This window comes from Xyrauchen texanus, chromosome 12 (assembly GCF_025860055.1).
Source record: "Xyrauchen texanus isolate HMW12.3.18 chromosome 12, RBS_HiC_50CHRs, whole genome shotgun sequence".
Taxonomy (NCBI): domain Eukaryota; kingdom Metazoa; phylum Chordata; class Actinopteri; order Cypriniformes; family Catostomidae; genus Xyrauchen; species Xyrauchen texanus.
The window spans coordinates 40694615-40715715 of record NC_068287.1 but is presented as its reverse complement, the minus strand read 5'-3'; the positions used below and the strand labels follow the sequence as shown (position 1 = coordinate 40715715).

Below are 21101 nucleotides of genomic sequence, written 5' to 3'. Positions count from 1 at the left end.
TCATTGACTCACCCTCATGCCATCCCAGATGTGCATGACTTTCTTTCATCTGCTGAAGACAAAGATTTTAAGAAGAATATTTCAGCTCTGTAGGTCCATTCAATGAAAGTGAATGGTGACCAGAACTTTGAAGATCCAAAAAGCACATAAAGGCAGCATAAAAGTAATCCATATGACTCCGGTAGTTTAACCATGTCTTCTGGAGGGAAATGGAAATATGGGAATTATGTTGTGACTAAAAAAAATCCAAAATAAATCAAAACGGTGTTATATTTTAACATCTTTATCATCCAACTGTGCCTAGAATTTGCACATTGACATTTTCTCCACCAACTTCTTGCTTTTTAAACAGTATTGAAGGAGTTCCCATCTATGTTGGGCACTTATTGGATGATTTTCTTAATGATTTGATCCAAGTCATCCATTTCAAAACTTATTTTTTAAATTAAATTTTAGTTTTATAATGAAATAAATTAATATGGTGGCATTTTTGTCTACAAAACTAATTTCAAACATTTAAGCATCTGCCTTCAGATCAAAACATTGTTAAGATCATGAGAAACATTTCAGTCAACTGACCCCAAACCTTTGAACGGCAGTGTAATTCATAACATCATTTTATAAATCCTTGTATAAAACATTTAATAAGATATTTGTGATTTAATGAAAAGAATTAAAAAAGGATTTTCCCCCCAAAAAAGGCAATGCGATACACACATGTAACAATGCAAATATATTATAAAACATTTTATTTCCTAAAACTACTTGAGTAAAACAGTCATACTTTTGTGCACTAAGTAATTTTTTTATGTTTTACTGGCTGATCCGACTTATACTTACACATTTGCGTAGATAACGCACCATGAAAAACGTTATCATTGCTATTGTAGAAGTACCCTATTCCCCAAAAGTGTTCGATAATAGGGGGGTTACTACGATAAAGTGACGAGTATCTCAATATGACAGCCATCATGTGGGGAGAATCACTGAGTCTCATCTCATGTGAATGTGTAACATTTTACACATTTGAACAAAATTATCATTTTTTTTATTACTTAGTGCACCTATTAAATGATGTTATACATCCTTTTTCTGTAAGCATGCTAAAACAGTAAAACTATCATATTACATTTTCATAACAAAAAACTGAAATTATGATAGCGCAGATGAACTGCTGTTGGTATAAATTAACTCAATATTAAATTATGGGGGAATAAAAAACAATTGGCACTAAAATAAAACTGCACATATTTAAAAAAACATAAAATCCTCTTGACATTATGACAGCATAAATTCACCAATATTTACATACACTCACACACACTTCTCATGACAGGCTGGAACACTGAAACTTTGAGACCATCAACACAAAAGTTGTGTCAGAATTGTTCTCTTAAAAGAGGGATTTTTTTTATAACAATAAAAAAAAATGACAAAATCATTTAAATACTATTTCTTAAAAACATTTTACATACTAAGAATGTCCATTGTTTTTTACAACACATGAAAAAGTAAAAAAAGGAGGTTCTCATTTGAATGCCTCTGCAAATATGTAATCCATATGTAATCCATATGTAATCCATATGTAATCCAGTCTCTTGTAAGTGCAAGTAAAAGTGATTCATAGTCCAGGCATTATATAAGCGATGTTGTCCAAAGTATTTGACTGCAATAAACAAAGAGTTTAAATCATTATATGAACAGCATTATTTGAAATATACACACACATATATACAGTATATATATATATATATAAAACGGGGGTAAAAATTTACATTTTTAACAAATGTTTAAAAAAAATGACATTTTTTATATTTAATATAATTAGTATAAACATTTTATAATTTTTATAAATAATAAAAATCTTATAATTTTTTAAAATATTTAATACAAATTTTAATATTGTGACATATTAATAATCATTTTTACAAATCCCAGTGTGATTTTGGGGACATTGCTATATAATGAATTAAAAAAACTGCAGTGTTTCTCACCAGGACGTTGCGTGGACAGCCGTTGATTTGAGGGACTTGAGCTGTCAAACAGGTTAATGGACCAAGAGCACATAAAATAGAGTCTAAGAGAACAGATAGACTGCCAGATACTGCAACCATCCCCTACAGAGACAAAAAAGACAATTGCTGAGATGCCGTGATTTGTATGATCACCTTCTGGCTGAATAAACTGTAGCCTCAATTTTACAATCTGAATGTAAAATCCAAAGTTTCTGCACCAGCATCACATTTCCCCCAAGAATAAATGCTGATAGCTGTGTTAAAGACTATTAAACTGTATTTAGTGCTACATTTGTAAAATTATTTCCTTCCAAATAATATTTCACTCAATTATTATGTGGCAAATAGGTTAAGATGCCACTTAGAGGAAGTGACGACTAACTACAGTAAGATAGATGTACTTCAATGTTATACTGCTATTGTGATAGGATGCTTATAGTTAATGTATATGTAATTGTGTCATTGTGTGACATCTTTTACTATCTGTATATTTTTAAGGGACAACTGAGCCCCTATTTGGATGGAATGGTCCATAAAAAGGGACATTTTTACGACACCTCTGTCTCCTGAAGTCGATGTCCAATCAGAGACAGGGACTCGCCGAGTAGCTGCAAGTGAGCAGCTGCATCAATGGGGTCAATGTCAGGTACCCGCACCGGAGACAACGACATAGACAGAGCCGAGCGACCCTGAGGAGTCAATCCGGCCCCTAAACCAGCAGCTTTACTGGAACCTGGGACACAGAAATACAGGAATATTGAACTTACCACGTGCCCCATTGAGAGCGAGAACCACTAATCATCTAACTGCATTTTCACACATTTATTTATTATTTTCTCTCCTTTTCTCCCCAATTTGGAATGCCCAATTCCCAATGCGCTCAACGTCCTCGTGGTGGCGTAGTGACTCACCTCAATCTGGGTGGCGGATGATGAATCTCAGTTGCCTCTGCGTCTGAGACTGTCAATCTTATCGCGTGGCTTGTTGAGCGCATTACCGTAGAGACCTAGCGCATGTGGAGGCTCATGCTACTCCACGATCCACACACAACTTACCACACACCCCATTGAGAGCGGGAACCACTAATCTGGACCACGAGGAGGTTACCCCATGTGACTACACCCTCCCTAACAACCAGGCCAATTTGGTTGCTAAGGAGACCTGGCTGGTCACTCAGCACACCCTGGATTTGAACTCGTGACTCCAGAGGTGATAGTCAGTGTCAATACTTGCTGAGCTACCCAGGTCCCCCTAAAAATGAAAACTTTAACAAAACTGATAAACTGGAAAATTATGGCCTATAATCGAAAAAATTGACTGATTTGTCATTTTCAACAAATATTTACTGATGTTTCTAAGGCTATCACAGGTCATTCTCGCAATGTCAACTAAATGTATAAATGTTAGCCATCTTGATATCCTTTTAAAATTAGCAGAATTTGCAACAACAATGTTCAACACATCACAAAGAAAACTCTAATAACTCAGAAACAAAAATACTGAAGAGATAAGCATCGGTCTCACCTTTGCTTTTGCTCTCTGATGTCGTTGAGGGCTTTCGTTTGACTGTCATAGCTTCAGCTTTATTTTGTTTGTGCAGGAGATATTGAGCTTTCTGTCTCCAAACCTTCAGCGTGAGAAAGATCAGAAGGATATGCAAAACAGCCACACATTTTAATTAAATCACAAAAGGTTGCCATCCCGTTTAAAGGGATAGCTCACCCAAAAATGAAAATGATCTCATCGTTTACTCACCCTCATGCCATCCCTGATGTGTATGACTTTCTTGTGATATGATAGGTGTGGGTGAGAAACATCAATGTTTAAGTCCTTTTTTACTATAAATTCTCCAGCTGTCCAGAAGGTGGCGATATGCATGAAGAATATGAATCGGCAAAAACACAAGGAAAAGTGAAAGTGGAGATTTATGGTACAAAATGACTTAAATATTGATCTGTTTCTCACCCAGACTTATCACATCACTTCTGAAGACATGGACTAAACCACTGGAGTTGTGTGGATTATGTTTATGACCTTCAAAGTTCTGGTCACCATTCACTTGCATTGTATGGACCTACAGAGCTGAAATATTCTTTGAAAAATCTTAATTTGTGTTCAGCAGAAGAAAGAAAGTCACACATCTGGGATAGCATGAGGGTAAGTAAAAAATGAGAGAATTTTCAATAATGGGTGCACTATCCCTTTAAGATTGTAACACATGCTACTCCAGGATGGCCAGGCACATGTATTAACCAAGTCATGTTTTATTTGAAATATTTCAGTAAAATGAGAAATGCTGACCAGTTTATCTTTTTCAGGCAGCTGTTTCCACATCTCTCCAAGTCTCTTACTCAGCTCCCCAAAGTCTGTGGCAGAAAAGGGAGATTTCCCACTATGTTAAATTAAATTGACCAGCAAGGACATAAGCACAATACAACCAATCACAGAACAGATGACTGACACAGATTGAAACAGCACTCACCTAATCCTGGCTGCTCTGCGTTGATATTCACCCTGTACTCTTTACAAAACACATGATATGCTGTCATGTTCTTCTTCTTCGGCTGATAGCATGCAAAAGAAAACACTACAATTAAAATTAATGATAAAAACTCATGGGGCTTCACACATAAAGTCTGCTGTTTGACTTTATACTAGCAGCTCAAATGCATGAAAGGTTGATTGCCCAACACATATTATAAAATGGATCATTCTGAGCCTAAATTCTGATTGGATGAGTTGTATTCGAAAGCCGTTGTAAGCATTCCAATAAACGCACACCTGTGACCGCACGTTCTATACTAAAAGGGATATTCCAGGTTCAATACAAGTTAAGCTTAATCGACAGCATTTGTAGCATTCATCCCTCCTTTTCTTGAAAAAAACTAAAAGTTAAAATTGTGCTTACAATGGAAGTGAATGGGGCCTATTTTTGGAGGGTTTAAAGGCAGAAATGTGAAGCTTATAATTTTATAAAAGCACTTACATTAATACTTCTGTTAAAACTTTTGTATTATTTGGTTTGCTGACATTGCTTCGTCGTGGCATTGTTTATTCATCTAAATAATTTTATGAGCATAGAATAATTTTATTATTATTCTGTTGTCACCGCTTATAAAAGCAACACAACATTAGTAGAAAACACTATGGGAATCTTACCTTGTCCTTGTCATGTTTCTCTCTATCCTTTTCTTCTTTCTTCTTTTCACTCATCAGTTCAATGTTTTGATGGTGATGGGAAGAGGTGGGTGGAGTCATAGCATACATCCCACCAGAAGCACTGTGATTGGATGAGCTGTGAGAATGGGAGTGGCTTCTAGACGGATCCCCTGATTACCAGACAGAGATTCAATTAACAACCCAACTAAAATACGACGAGTTAAAGGGATAGTTCACCCACAAATGAAAATCCTGTCATCATTGACTCATCTTCGTGTCGTTTCCAAACCATAAAGTGAAGTAGGTGTCTCTTTCTCACCTGGACAGCTTTTCTTCCCACTGCTTCCACTTTTACTGTGTTTCTTCTCTCTTGATCCTTTCTCTCGTTCTCTCTCTCTGTCTTTATCTTTTTTCTTTTTACTCTTCTTGCTCTTTTTCTTCTTTTTTGAGAGATGTGTGTAGGAGTCGTCAATCACCAGCTCTCCGGCCTCTAGTTCTCCTCCTGTCGATGAGCTGTCTCCTCCCATACCTCCAAAAGTGCTACCGTAATGACCTGACACATGCAAACACACATTTATCATCACAATAAAGACCTGTTAAACAGCATACACGTGATTAAATGACAAAATAAATAAAACATTCATGGTTTTGGCATCATTCGGATATCACACTGAGCATCATTCCTGCATGTAGTAAAGTTTCTCACTCACCCACGACCTCCACTTCCTTCCCAACTACAGGCAACGGCTCTTGGCTGAGCTGCTTTTTCTTTGGAGGCTTAGACATCATTGGATCTTTCTCCTTCTTCATCCCTCCTTTCTTCGAGTTGGACGATGAATGATGCCCCACGGCACCCGAGGAAGAGGAAGAAGAATGGATTGGAAACGAGAATCCCTCATTTGTCCCGACACCTTCGTTCTTCTCCTTTGAAGACAGAATGAGCTTCATCTTCAGTCCTTCAGCTTCACGGAGCGTCAGTGGTTCCCCTTTCCCTGCTCCTCCGTGGAACAGCAATGACTTTGAGGAAGAGGAATGCTTCTTAGATGAAGAAGGACCGGGCGAGCGCGAGTGGGAGGAGTGGTTGCTCTTGGAGCCGCCCTCCTGCTTGCGGTCTTTGGAGGAGGAGTGGAGAGGGTAGGAGGGTTTTTTAAGGAGGTGAGGGCCGGGGTCGGAGCCCGTGGCCAGCGGGGAGGTGATGGCCTCCAGGAGGCCCATGGCCGTGTTAGTGGAGTGGGATGGGTGAGAGGAGGATGAGGAGGACAAGGAGGGTGAGCGATCTGAGGATTTGCACTTTTTCTTGTGTGGTGGCTGACCAGAGCTTTGAAGATCTGTCGGAAAATGAGAGTTAAGAAACTATTGTCAATCCAAAGTTGACTCGGAATAATCAAAGGTGGTATTTACAGGTTTTCAGAGTAGAAAAAGGGGCATTTTTAGACTGTTCAATCCTTAGTGACAGGGTTCCCACAGACTTTTTCAAGCTTTTGTGAGTACTGGATCATTTTGATTCGGTTAGGCAGTTCACTATCTCAGCAATCTCTAAAACAGGGCAAAACTCTTCCTCACCTCTGTGGTAGTAGTCATCACTCAAGTGCTTCTTTTTTTTCTTGTGAGAATCTCCCCCTAACAAGAAAAGGTCAGAGTCCTACAAACGACAACAGTGCATAATGAAACAGGTTTAATATTTCCATTAAAGATAATGTCAGTGAACCACAAATCCACATACAGTAACTGAACTAGAACAACAACTACGGTAGCAAGAGTCAATGACACGTGGACTCAGAGGGAATGACACAGGTCCAAATCCTTCTCAGACCAGCTGTCATCTCTACCTAGGTAACGAAACATCAAGTTGCATTTGTATTAATATCATTAGTGTGTATTAACAGACATTGGTGTTATTACCATTAATTAACAGCATTGCAGCTCTTTTGGATGCAGATATTATTACAGGGCTCAATGGCAGGGAGATCAATACTGCATTTTATGCCTTGCACATTTAAAGATTTGGATGTTAAATATGTCACCAAAGTAATGCTAACTATAGCTAACATGTTTTGGAAGCAACGGATAAAATGAGTTGAAAATTATAAACAAATAAGTAATCACAGCGTATGCCCGACTGGGCCAGCAAAAATACTTAAAAATACTTAAAAAATATACTATAACTTCTCGTTAAAATGCTGCAACTTGATGTTACCGTACCTACCTCCCTGCTGTTACCTTGTGTTGTTTCTTGGAGGTTTGGCGCACCTGCGCTGCTATTTCTTCTTCCTCTCTCAACAGATCTTTATACGAGCGTCTCTTTTCTCTCTGGCTGCGACCCGCAACAAGCCCAACCTCTCCATCCATCTCGGCCATCTCTATGAGAACAGAAAACCACGTTTCAAAGTATGTCTGTTTAAATTGATTAATGTGCTTTTATGTAACAATCCTTACCCATCATTCCTTTCTTCTTTATCTCCTCGAATGCCATGATCCGTCCTGGTTGTTCGGGTGGGATTGGTCAGTCTGGTTATTCTAGTATGCAAGAACAGATTCAAGACATTAGCAAGTTCAGTGATCCTAAATAAAAAAAATCTAAACAAACTATTTACTAAACCCTTTAATGCTTAGATAACATGCATTGAGTCCTTATCTAACATTTGTGGTCACTACATAATTCCCATATTTCCATTGCGGTAACTTATTTCAGTTATGATGACATGCTATTATTCTAAAATATGAAAATGGCAATAATACATTTTTTAGAGGTGCTAAACCAGTCACATATGTTTGTTTCCATGCCATTGACGCTTATGGGGTTAAGGCACTATTACCTATAAAGCTGCTTAAAGGAACAGTTCACTCACCCTCATGCCATCCCAGATGTGTATGACTTTTTTTCTTCTGCTGAACACATGAAGATTTTTAGAATCTAGCTCTGTCGGTCCATACAATGCAAGTGAATGGTGACGAGAACTTTGAAGGTCCAAAAAGCACATAAAGGCAGCATAGAAGTAATTCATTTGACTCCAGGAATTTAATCCATGTCTTCCGAAGTGATATGATAATTGTGGGTGAGAAAAAGATTAATATTTATGTCCTTTTTTTTCCTGTAAATTCTCCTCCCTGTGCATTAGGGAGCGTATGCATGAAGAATGTTAATCGCCAGAAACAAAGAGGAGATTTATAGTAGAAAAAGGACTTAAATATTGATCTGTTTCTCATCCACACCTATCATATCACTTCAAAAGATATGGATTAAACACCTGGAGACTTATGGATTACTTTTATGTGCTTTTTGGACCTTCAAAGTTCTGGCCACCATTCACTTGCATTGAATGGATCGACAGAACTGAGATTTTCTTCTAAAAATCTTAATTTGTGTTCAGCAGAAGAAAGCAAGCCATACACATGCCATCAGGGTGAGTAAATGATGAGAGAATTTAAATGTTTGGGTGAGCTATCCCAATAAAGCTCTATACAAACACAATTTTAATTTAATTATATTCCCATATAATAAGAATCTTAACATCCAAAAGGTGCAAAACCAATGGAACCAAATTATTAGAAAATGCAAGTGTCTGATTTGGCCTTTTCCCCTTACAGTTGTCACATTAAGGGTTATTAAAAGCATCTGTAAAGTTGCTTTGGTACGCAATATTGAGCAAAGCTCTATACAAACACATTATGAATATAAATGTCTCGGCATATAATAAGAATTTTAACATGCAAAATCAATGGAACCAAGAAGATTTCTCATTCTACTATTTTTTCCACGCAATCGTCACCTTTAGGCTTATTAAGGCAATCTTATTTCCAAAGCTGCTTTTGAAACACAATGTATTGTGAAAGGTGCTATACAAAAAAACAAATAGAATTTCATTTTATTGCCGTATAACCCAAACCTTGACATGTAAATGGAACAACCAACTGAACCAAAATGATTAGAAAATGCAAGTGTCTCATCTGGCTTTTACGTTCCAATTCATGATTGTTTCTTCTTGTTTAAACACTGTTGCATGCAAACGTGTGAAATAACTTTGAAGATATGCATGCATCTGGAAGCGCACACACACGCGCGCGCGTTAGTGACAGATCGGGAGGACAGAAGCTGTAGGAAGACATTGCAACTTTATTCATGACTCCAATGGCTGCCAGACATTTCCTGTAATCCCAAAGAAATTAATTAGAAGATCTGCTTCAAAACTGATTATTGACCATTTCCCGCCCACTTTCGAAAAGATGCACACAATCACACCCCCTTCCATTCGCTTCTTCGGGAACCAGCGCTCTTCCTTGTTTGAACTCGAGTGAGATTCGAGCAGCTGCGGACGTGCCGCGCGACTTGAGCGGATAGCAGAGCGCGCGCAGACCCCCGGCTTCCGTGCAAATAGGCCGGTATCAGGTTACAACTCAATAAACGGAGTATTCATACCATGCAATTTTCCAGATTTTTCCAGTTCTGCAGAAATGGCACAGAATGCATTCTTGTAATGTGCAAATAATGGTAGTTTTAAGCAAAAATCAGCGAAAGATTACCTTGTGTTGTACGTGGGTTTAGTTTGCGCGCGACGCCATCTTTGATCGGAGCCAACAACAAAAACAGCCAGAGATGGGGAGGAGGGACTTTGAGACCAGAGTGTGTATTACAACAATGAAAGGCTCCATTTTTGCTCCCCCAAAATGACTATTTAAGTATAAATTATTGACATTTACCCTATAGATGTGGTATGCAAATGCACATTTCATATGTTGCTTTATGTGCAATGCAAAAGTGGAGTCCTCATACAATCTTGGTATTATGTAATTTATTAGGCCATCTTTTGATCACTTACAAAAAATAAATAAAAATAATGTACTTACAGTAAACTTTGACATAATAGGCTACAATAAAAAGGCATAACAGAATGAGCATTCTTCCAGGAACAAAACTAAAATGTGAAGGCAATTAATTTTCTCATTGACAAACATGGATTTCAATTATATCACAGAGTATGTATGCAGGCATGTTATACATAAATAATTGTTTCTATTTCCCAAACAAAACCCTCATCTTCCTCAGAGTTCTCCAGAATGGCACATTTTTCTTCCATTTGTCTCTACCGGCTTCCCATATTCTGCATCTGAATACTGAGCGACGTGAAACTGGCAAGCAAGTCTGTCACTTCATCAACCTGCAAAACACATGAGAAAATAATAAAGTGGTTTCAAAACCACTGTGATATTAAAGCCCTAGAATCCTACTTTAAACTGATAAGACTATAGATCAATGCATTTCCCCCAAAAGACAACCCAAGATTATAAAAACAACAAAGGAGTATATTTGCCTGTGATTCGTGCATCTAGTCTGTTTTGGGTACAAGTGTGTTTTACCTGTTCTCTGGTGTGGGTGTTCTGTAGTTGGCTTGAGATGTGCTCCAGTCTCTCCCTCTCTTCACTCTGCCCCATTATATTCAGATATTCCCGCAGCATTTGAATAATCTACAAACATATTCATAGGTTGTAACAACAATAGGGGTGTTATTTTCAATATTAAAATCACAGGCTGGGTATTCATACAGATTTCCCAATTCAATATGCAAGCTATTGTATCGTTTCCGATTTCAATTATATTCCGATTCATCCAGGTTTATTTATGTCCATTTAGCTTCCATATGAACCTTATCATCTCTCGGCTAATGCTGTTAATTATACAGTGAACCTTCTTACTTGGAACATTATGTAAATATTAATTTTACAAATGTCATTTTATTAGTTTTTCATCATTTTGGTCACTTTTAGCTTTTTAAAAATGTACAAATTCCAAATATCCATAAAGAAATATGATGTCTTGAAATTGCATATATACAGTGACAAGAAAAAGTATGTGAACCCTTTGGAATTAGCTGGTTTTCTGCATTAATTGGTCATAAAATGTGATCTCATCATAATCAAAGTCACAAGTATTGACAAACACAATGTGTTTAAGCTAACAACACACAAATACTTATAATCTTTCATGTCTTTATTGAACACATCCCATTAAACATTCACAGTGCTGTGGGAAAAGTAAATTAACCCTTGCATTTAATAATTTGTCAATCCTCCTTTGGCAGCAATAACCTCAGCAGAGCTCTTCCAGTAGCTGCGGATTAGACCTGAACAACGTTCCGAAGGAATTTTGGACCATTCTTCTTTACAGAACTGCGAGTGATATACTTGCATTGTGCTGGGCTGAGTAAAAGATCGATCTTGGGATTTAAGAATCAATATCAAGATCATTCAAACAAAGATTGTTATTCATCAGAAAATCTCTATTTTTACCCAGCCCTATTAATACTCTCTCCTTACCAGCTTTATTTGCAGAGAAATATATAAGTGAGACATTTGTAGGTTGATTCTCCTGAAAAATGTAAACACTGTGGCTCAAAATATTCCTGTTTGTTTGAGCAGTCCAACATGTTAACTTCTGTCTTAACCAATGGCGTGAGTTTGGGGTGGAACTATCTGTTCTGGAAACTTGTTTGAAAACAATCATTATTTTTGCCATTTCATTAAGGTGCCACATTTACACACTTCACTTTAAAAGATGTAATACAAGTCTCAGGTGTCCCCAGAATGTGTCTGAAGTTTCAGCTCAAAATACCCCACGGATAATTTATTATACAATGTTGTAAATGCCTCTATGTTTTTGGTGGAATCAAAAACATGCTGATTTCGTGTGTGTCTCTTTAAATGCAAATGAGCTGCTGCTGCCACCCCCTTTTCAGAAGAGGGCTGTGCCATTACAGCTTGTGCTTTGGTTACTACAGCAACAACAAATCATAACCAACACTGACAGCATAAAAACCAGAGTGTTCAGCCATATACATATATATATATATATATATATATATATATATGAATATGTATGCATGTATATCTGGTCTCTGTAAATACAATCAGGGACAATGGTAACGTTAGCTGCATTAGCTGTGGAATCAGCTAACAAGCACATTCGGAAAGGCGATTTGCAATCCTTTACAAAATAGAAAGAGCGATACTTTAGCACGAACAGTTGGTAAATGTCAAATGTTTTGAAAATCCTGCTTTATATTGACGTTCATTAACAAAGCAGTCTGGTGTAAAATGATTTGCACAAACATACACACATTTTTGTATGTTTATGGGCACATTTCCTTCAAAAACAAAACTTGTCCACTGCGTCTTCAGTGGCTCTGATGCCGGGAGTACATGAAGACTCTTATGTTCACTTTTACAGCCAACAACAGAACACTTATGATGCTTACAAAAGTGGAGACATTCTTCTTCTCACTGTATCTGCAACAGCACGGAAAACAAATGGCGGACTGTGTGTAGATCACTCAGGGGAGGATCTATGATAATAAGGTGGAGTCCGTCACCAGTCGTGGGCGAGGCCTGCTCTAATGTGACGTCACTTTAGAGCAGAACCATTCATTTTGACACACTTTGTGTCTATTTTGATTAATAGAAATATAAGAAAGAGGAGTGGGTAGACTTTTAACATCGTAGGGTGGTTGTGTACACACACTGCTGACTCACATTTATGTACAAATTAATTTTGCATAACAGGTCCCCTTTAAAGACGCACAGCACCTACATGCTGTACTGTACATTTGTGACTGTGAAACAAGTTGAAATTTAACAGAGACTTTTAGTTTATTCATCAGTGTTGAGGCTACATGTGCAGAATCTACACATTTGGTAACATTAAGGCATTTGTTAATCACCTGTGTAACCTCTCCTCTGAGGGTTTCCAGGCTATGCAAGTCACCCTCTTGTAAAATGTTGAGCTTTGAGTGGGCAAGATGCAGAGGGGTTCTTCCCGCACGGTCCAATGCATCAACTCGAGCACCTAACAAGACAACATTTATAACATTGTAAATTAATAAAGTGAATTCTGGAAGGGGTAGACAGAGTTACAAATTTAAATACAAATAAAAAATTGTGAACAATTAAGATAAGTCTATAATTCAGTTTATGGTTTTAAAATCTCTTTTTATTCTTACCTCCTCGCAGTAAGGTTGTGATGACAGGCACATGGTTGGTGCAGGCAGCTGTAGAACAGAAGTTAGTAGTAATTTAACACTGTACTTAATATTGTACAATACACTTCAATCTGAGGTTAAAATTACAAGACCTTAGTAGGAGTGGGCAATATGACTAAAATCTTATTACAATATGCATACATTTACGTCATGATAATGACACACTCTGAGTACTTTATAAGGAACACTTTGGTCCTAATAAAGTGCCAGACGTGGTCTTCAGCCGTTGTAGCCCATCTGGCCCAAGGTTTGACATGTTGTGCAGTCTGAGATGCTATTTTGGTCACTACAATTGTACAGAGAGGTTATCTGAGTTACTGTAGACTTTGTCAGTTCGAACCAGTCTGGCCATTCTCCATTGACCTCTCTCATCAACAAGGTGTTTCCATCCACAGAACTGAAGCTCACTGGATGTTTTTTGTTTTTGGCACCATTCGGAGTAAGTTAGAAAAATACTCAAACCAGCCCATCTGGCACCAACTATCATCCATGTTATTATCTAATCAGCCAATTGTGTCACAGCAGTGCATAAAATCATGCAGATATGGGTCAGGAGCTTCAGTTAATGTTCACATCAACCATCAGAATGGGGGGAAAAAATCTCAATGATTTGGAGCATGGTATGATTGTTGGTGCCAGATGGGCTGGTTTGAGTGATTTCTGTAACTGCTGATCTCCTGGGATTTTCACACACAACAATCTCTAAAATTTACTCAGAATGGTGCCAAAAACAAAAACACATCCAGTGAGCGGCAGTTCTGCAGATGGAAACACCTTGTTGATGAGAGAGGTCAACGGAGAATGGCCAGACTGGTTCGAACTGACAAAGTCTACGGTAACTCAGATAACCTCTCTGTACAATTGTGCTGAGAAGAATATCATCTCAATGCTATACTGAGACGCGGGTTGGCGCTGTTTTGGCGGCACGATGGGGACCAAAACAATATTAGGCAGGTGGTTTTAATGTTATGGCTGATCGATGTGTGTGTGTGTGTGCGTGCGTGCGTGTATATATATATATATAAACCTGGTTTTAAATTAACCTTACCATAATGCTACATTTCAAATTGTCACATTTCAGTCTGATGTTGTTGACTAGTATTATTATTATTATTATTATTATTATAATAAAACTTTCCTCAAGAAACTCAGCATTTTCTTGAATCAATGCAACAAAGAAAATAAAACATCAGAAAAAAAAAATCTAACGAAAGTAAACACTTATAGCTCTTAATTTAGTCATCTCTACAGAGAATATACAGAATATATATCTGAAGGTGAACATGGCTGCTTCTTTCGTAATATCAAACATTTTTCAAACAGAATTTTAGGAAGGGTGATGATGTGTATTTTAAAAACCCTTTATTGTGATACAGTGTTTTAGCTGTTTTCCTCATTATTGGTGGTTAGGATTTTGGGCTGTCTAGCTGTTTCAGATGTTCGACTTCCTCCATAGCACTTTAAGGTAAAAAAATGTGCATGTCAGATGAGAAGCATATGTAGTGCTTATGAAGCACCGAACACAAGATGAATTTAATAGAAATGTTCATTGACGGAAAACCTGTCAATATCTCTTCAGTTCTCCGTCTCACGTGAAGCCCCGCCCACTTATAGATGCGCACAATCACATGAATACTTTCGTATTTCAGTCTCTATCGATTGACACTTTATATTGTCACCAAAAATATATATCATCATATCAACTATCCCTAGGCCTTAGCATTACCTACTATATCGCTTAAAGCTATATAGCTTAAACTATATAAACTTAAAGCTTATAAAATAGATTTAATTATAAATAATGAGTCAAATTTTTATGTAGGTGGTTTGCTTTCAAGATTGAATAATCAGCATGTATCTATCTAGTGCATATAACAATGTGTCACTTAATAACAAGGGTTTACATTTCCTATATGATGAAATAATTCAAGTGACAGCTTTATTTTACAGAGTCAGCTCTTTCATATGTATACTTCGATTATTCTGGGCCTCCAGCACACGGCAAATTTAATAAATGCACATTTTTACCCAGATGCAGTGGCGTGTTTCCAAGGCTGTCTCTCTGGTTTGGGTCAGCACCATAACTCAGCAACAACTGAACTAGATTGTTATAAGTGTAGAGAGAAAGAGAAACACAAAGTGGAAGATGTTTAAACAAATAATCCGCTAAAACATTGCAATAAGTTGCACTATAACATAGCCTAACATTAGCTGCACTAAGGCTATGTACACATTAATCAGGATATATCTGAAAATGGCGTTTTTGAAACACACTCCGTCCACACTTGTCGTTTTAAAACGTTTTCCAAAAGTTGTTTGTCCACACCGAAAGGAATGAAAATGCTTGAATGTAAAGAGAAAAAAAGTTTGGCCCGTGTCATCTCCATGTACAGTGTGAAACGCAATTGTCCTCTGGTTCAGCCGCCGGACGGCAATTCTGAGTAAACGTCCCGTCGCCTTTGAAGGAATGCAATGCAAAAAAATGTGTTGTACAAAGTAACATTTATCTTTAACAATGCTACAATATCAAAGTAAATAGCAGTCACAATAACGCTAATACATCATGGACCGCCATCTTGATTGTTTTGGGTTGAATTGATCACATGACTGCATCACATGGCAACAAATATGTCATCTTTATCAAATATTTCCGTTTCCTCTGTTCACACTACAATGCGAAGACAGCGTTTTCAAATGTAACCATTTGGAAGAGCGTTTTCAAAATGCTCCGTCCCCATTAAACCGAATATATTTGAAAATGGTGTCTTCGTTTTCAAAGCGCTCTTCGGCCACACTGCCTTTAAGCATTTTCCAGAGATGGGACCAAGTCACACATGTGCAAGTCTCAAGTAAGTCTCAAGTCTTAACCTTCAAGTCTCAAGTAAGTCCCAAGTATTTTTTTCTTGGGCAAGTCAAGTCCAAGTCAAGTCACAGGCTATGTCAAGTCAAGTCCAAGTCAAGTCACAGGCTATGTCAAGTCAAGTCCAAGTCAAGTCACCTTATTATTGTAATTTTACCTGCAGAATCTGATCATAATAAAGTGAAAAGACAAGATATAAGTAACTGTCAGTAAATTACAATACTCATGTTCAGTAAAATACATCATGGAATCAAACAAAATTGTAACTTCATAAAATTATTTATTTTTCATTTCTGCCAACAGTGTTTGAAATGTTTTAAATTTTCAACATTGAGTCCATAAAACAAATAACAGCTTAACATCCAACAGACTCCTCTCAGAACACCTCCCTCTCTCTCTCTCAAACACAGTTACGTACATTAAACTTTGTTACATTTCTCCTCTCTCTCTCACACACACACTCTCTCTCACACACACTCACTCTCACACACACACACACTCACTCTCACACACACACACTCTCACACACACTCACTCTCACACACACACACACTCACTCTCACACACACACTCTCTCACACACACACTCTCACACACACTCACTCTCACACACACTCTCTCTCACACACACTCACTCTCACACACACACACACACTCACTCTCACACACACACACACACTCACTCTCACACACACACACACACTCACTCTCACACACACTCACTCACACACTCACACACACACACACTCTCACACACACACACTCACTCTCACACACACTCTCACTCTCACACACACACACACACACACACACACACACACACACACACACTCTCTCTCCCACACTCACTCACACACTCACTCACACACACACACACTCTCACACACACACACACACACACACACACACACACTCACTCTCGCGCTCTCACACTCCCACACTCACTCACTCACTCACTCACACAGAGTATATCCATAAGCCTATTTTTGCAATGTCTGTGAGTGGGAAACGTTGAGGTACCAGCGCGCGTGAACGTCATGGCAACGTACAAAACAAAGTACCTCGCACGACAAACACTTAACGTAAATGCGCGTAACTAACGTAAATCAAGCAGGCTAGTATGCAGCATAAGCCACGAAGTGTTGGCGAAATAAAAAAATAATGGACAGATTTTTTTTTTCCAGAAAACTTCTTGCACAAAATAAATTCAAGCACTTTCAAGGACCTGTATCTATGTATGTTTATTTTCAAGAACTTTCCAGGGCCTTGAATTTTATTTTTCAGATTCACAAACTTTCAAGGATTTCAAGGACCCGTGGGAACCCTGCTATTATTACATTAGCTAACTACCAACTAACCAGATAAAATTAACAAATTGACAAGCACTTACTGGGCAGAATGGCTCTTCAAATGGCGGATCGAAATTGGAGGTTGTCGTCTGGCTGTCCGCGATCTTAACGTTGCATGTCTTGCAAAGCGCTGTTCGTCTTTTGCCACCTTGATAATAATTTTTGAAGCCGAAGCGATGACCCTCGGTAACGTTACCCCTCCGGCTGACATGTTGATGTGTTATCTGATCTAAGTGGGTGTGGTGTGCGTAAGGTACGAGAGGGCATGGCTGATGATAGCCTATAGTGTCGTGATCCAGTCATGACAAAACTATTCTCAGCCTGCGCTCCAGCTGGATCAACTTTTTTTTTTTAATAATTTATATATTTTATATTCAAACTGAAAACATGATGTGATTAACACTCAAGTCATTCAAGTCTTCGTGTCTCAAGTCAAGTCAAGTCCCGAGTCTTTAACTTCCAAGTCCGAGTCAAGTCTCAAGTATTTTATTTTTTGTCAAGTCAAGTCACAAGTCATAAAAATAGCGACTCGAGTCCAAGTCACCAAGTCACAAGTCCCCATGTCTGGCATTTTCCAAAAGTTTCTCGTCCACACTGAAACAACTGAAAACGCTTAAATCCCATTAAGACGCACGCGAAATATCGCTGTCTCATGTAGGGTCTGAAATGCAATTGTTCTCGTGTTTCGACGCTGGATAGCAGTTCTAAGTAAACTTCCCGTCACCATTGAAGGAATGCAATGTACATAGTAACATTAATCTTCAAAGTGGATCAAGGCACAACAACGCCGCTACAACATGGGCTGCCATCTTGATTGTTTAGGGTTGAATGGATCACACGACTGAGTCACAGGACAACAAATATGTCATCGTTCGCAATAATCCACTTGGGAAAGCGTTTTTGAAAAGCTCAGTTTTCGTTGTCAAACCGTAGCAAAATTCATTTGTTTTGATCAGAAAACGCATTAAGTGTGAACGTGGCCTAAAAGCCACTATGAAAAACATGAAACCGCATTCCCCATCATTTTTACTCCAGTAATATGAAATAATTCTGAGAGAATTTGCGTTTTCAACGAGAAAAAATGTGGGGCAAGATTTGATTGGATCGTTAAAAGTTGTATTAGAGGGTTCACTTCATTTCATGTTGACTTTAATGTGAAATAACTGCATTTGTCTCCGCTTACCAATGCTTTCATTGCCATTGCAGGAAGAGAAGTGTAGGGCCGTCCTGCCCTTGTCATCAGCCGCACAAGGATCAATATCATCTTCCAGCAACCTACGAACTAGAAGGAAAAAAGTGAAAAGATTGCAACTTCACTGTAGATCAGATCCTAGTGTCTAAGTTGACTGCTATTGATAATTCTCACCTGTGTCAATATCAGTGCTGTTTGAAGCTTCTCTGAGCCTCTTCTCAGCTTTTGAGAGAGAGAGAGAGAGAGAGAGAGAGAGAGAGAGAGAGAGAGAGAGAGAAGAGAGAGATTACAATTTGGTTAACAGGTCCAGTCCAACTAAATTCAATTATTTAACTTCTCTTGCTTTAATTTTTTACAATGTTGCATTAAAATGTGTTATTTTAAAATGTGCACGAACCTACCATGCAGGTCTTTTCCAATGGGCCCCATGTTTCTCCGGGCTCTTCCCATCCGCCTCACCCAACTCGCTGTGATCTTGCCCGGCGAGCTCCGTCCCGCCTGCAGCGGCTCACCGGGCTGCCATAACAAGTGCAGGTACCGGAAATCCGTGTCCGTATCCGGACGGGTTCGGTTCAGTCTCAGCGCGCTCAGCGTGTCCAGACGCGAGATACTGAAACCGACCGCACCTGCAGCCGCCTCCATCGGCGTCGCATCCTCCCTTTTCTCGGTGTCCCTCTCAGATCCGCTCGTTACCGTGTATTCGCCCTCCGAACTGGACCGCTCGCCATCTGAAGCTGCTGCAACAACAAGGGAGCTCGACCCGTCCATGTTCCTGGGCGTTAACAGATAAATATCATTATGCAAATGTCAGTAGCACGCGCAAGGTTACGAATAATTAAAATATTCTAACGCAGCATTTTCACACAAGTCAAGACTGCATTTTTGGTCACGGTTTTATATAAAGTTGCTCTGTTGTCCGTTGCAATTTAACATTATAATGTTGATGATTCGTTCAGTGTTGTGATTAGCAGTGCACTGTGCTCACGTTTGAGCCAAAATGTCGCTGTTTCCATGTTTTGCACTTGTTTTCAGTAAAACACATCAGCATTGCTCGGTCTGAATTCATGGTGGCTAATGTAGCCAATCAAAATCGATGTTTTAAATCTCATTCGTCCAATCAGAGGACGTGGTGGTAGCAAAATAAATACGTAAGAATGTTTCTAGAAAAGGCGATTTCGCACTAAAAAGGCTTTTTTGTTTGTTTTTTTGTTTATGAAAACAAATAAATTTAACAATAAATAAATAGCGGCAATAAATGTAATAAAATTGTTAACCTCATTATTTATTTATTTTTTAGCAAATTTAATCAGCAAAAATTCACTGTCCACTTTCTTTTAGAGTTTGAAAGAGTTTTTCCTTTCCTTTTCCTTTATTATATTATTTAACACTCTTTTTTTATTACAACATAAAAGATAAGGATCTTGATACATTTAGAAGCAAAAATTGCCCACTTTTTTTTCTGAGTTTGAAAACATTTATCAATCTTCCAGTCTTTTTATTTATATTTAAATGTTTTATTTTGTTAGCAAATTTATTAGCGAAAATTGCCCACTATCCATTTACAGTATGAAATCGTTTTTATTATTATATTTTATATATATATATAATAGTAAATATAATAAACATTTTCTCGTAGTGTTTGAAAACCTTTATCAACCTTTATCAATCTCCCAGTCTTTTAATATAAAACAACCTAAAATATCTTTCTCTAAAGAAACAAAGAGAAACATTTTATGTTTCTCACTGAAAGACATTTATTTATTTATTATATTATTTTATGAAAACGAGAATAAATGTCCAGTGACAACAAATTTGTTGTTAACATTTTTATTTTGTTTGCAAGTTTTATTAGCGAAAATTGCTCACTTTCCGTTTACAGTTTCAAAGCTTTTTTATTATTATATTTATTTTTTATATTTATTTTATTTGAATGAAAAATGTTTTTTAACTTGCTGTCAACCTTTTGGTTTTTGTAAGATACATTTTTAAACAAAAATTCACATTTTACCTTGTAGAGTTTGAAAACATTTATCAATCTTTCAGTTTAAATAACAAATACAATATTTTTTTAAGGTACTACAATGATATGTTTACAAATCCCCCATATACTCAAATACATGTATGCTAAAATGCAGTGTTTATTAAATTATTTACAATATGCAATGTTTATTATGTTCTGTACTAGTATGTGCTATTCGTGTTGTTTTGTTTTTTTAGCAATATATATAAATAAAAAAAGGAAAAGGTGATTTCCACATTTTCTCGATGTTGCAAAATAAAATACCATTGTTTATTATTATTTAAGTATATATATAAATTATACCAGCCATTTTATTTTTAGGGGGACACCCAAGGGCAACACAGACCTATCTGAAATCAAGTATTCCGAAATGGGACATCTTTATTGTAGTTATAAATAAACTTACATGCATATAACCCCATGAAAATACATCTCTGATAAACCTTTTGACAACAGTATAAAAATAAGTAATGCAT

At 37.6% G+C, this 21101-nt stretch overlaps 2 protein-coding genes across 4 annotated transcripts; both read right to left on the bottom strand.

The window, feature by feature from the left end:
* Window positions 1-648: 648 nt before the first annotated feature.
* On the bottom strand, window positions 649-9746 carry LOC127653178 (HMG box-containing protein 4-like). 2 transcript variants are annotated; one of them, XM_052139755.1, is made up of 13 exons: window positions 9696-9746; window positions 7611-7691; window positions 7395-7534; window positions 6738-6816; window positions 5885-6502; window positions 5494-5727; window positions 5175-5344; window positions 4498-4579; window positions 4317-4381; window positions 3540-3642; window positions 2573-2748; window positions 1995-2117; window positions 649-1666 (listed from the first exon to the last, which is right to left on the bottom strand). In XM_052139755.1, the coding sequence occupies exons 2-13, from the start codon at window positions 7645-7647 to the stop codon at window positions 1622-1624; spliced, it is 1872 nt and encodes a 623-aa protein (XP_051995715.1). In that variant the 5' UTR covers window positions 7648-7691; window positions 9696-9746; the 3' UTR covers window positions 649-1621. The 2 variants fall into 2 exon arrangements, with proteins under 2 accessions (XP_051995715.1, XP_051995716.1); XM_052139756.1 differs by having other exon boundaries at window positions 7425-7534.
* Window positions 9747-9954: 208 nt separating this feature from the next.
* Window positions 9955-19589, bottom strand: LOC127653147 (ankyrin repeat domain-containing protein 54-like). 2 transcript variants are annotated; one of them, XM_052139699.1, is made up of 8 exons: window positions 19007-19589; window positions 18780-18827; window positions 18597-18695; window positions 15233-15304; window positions 13166-13213; window positions 12887-13011; window positions 10530-10637; window positions 9955-10330 (listed from the first exon to the last, which is right to left on the bottom strand). In XM_052139699.1, the coding sequence occupies exons 1-8, from the start codon at window positions 19371-19373 to the stop codon at window positions 10256-10258; spliced, it is 942 nt and encodes a 313-aa protein (XP_051995659.1). In that variant the 5' UTR covers window positions 19374-19589; the 3' UTR covers window positions 9955-10255. The 2 variants fall into 2 exon arrangements, with proteins under 2 accessions (XP_051995659.1, XP_051995660.1); XM_052139700.1 differs by having other exon boundaries at window positions 19003-19124.
* Window positions 19590-21101: the final 1512 nt, after the last annotated feature.

Excerpts from the sequence above, each read along its gene's own strand:
- LOC127653178 (XM_052139755.1), bottom strand. The coding sequence starts at position 7,647 with ATGGCATTCGAGGAGATAAAGAAGAAAGGAATGATGG. Across the intron at positions 6,503-6,737 it reads TGATGACTACTACCACAGAG|ATCTTCAAAGCTCTGGTCAG; the intron begins GTGAGGAAGAGT and ends ATTTTCCGACAG. Across the intron at positions 3,643-4,316 it reads TGCCTGAAAAAGATAAACTG|GTTTGGAGACAGAAAGCTCA; the intron begins GTCAGCATTTCT and ends CTCACGCTGAAG.
- LOC127653147 (XM_052139699.1), bottom strand. The coding sequence starts at position 19,373 with ATGGACGGGTCGAGCTCCCTTGTTGTTGCAGCAGCTTCAGATGGCGAG. Across the intron at positions 18,828-19,006 it reads CATTGGAAAAGACCTGCATG|CTGAGAAGAGGCTCAGAGAA; the intron begins GTAGGTTCGTGC and ends CTCTCTCAAAAG. Across the intron at positions 10,331-10,529 it reads ACACCCACACCAGAGAACAG|GTTGATGAAGTGACAGACTT; the intron begins GTAAAACACACT and ends TGTGTTTTGCAG.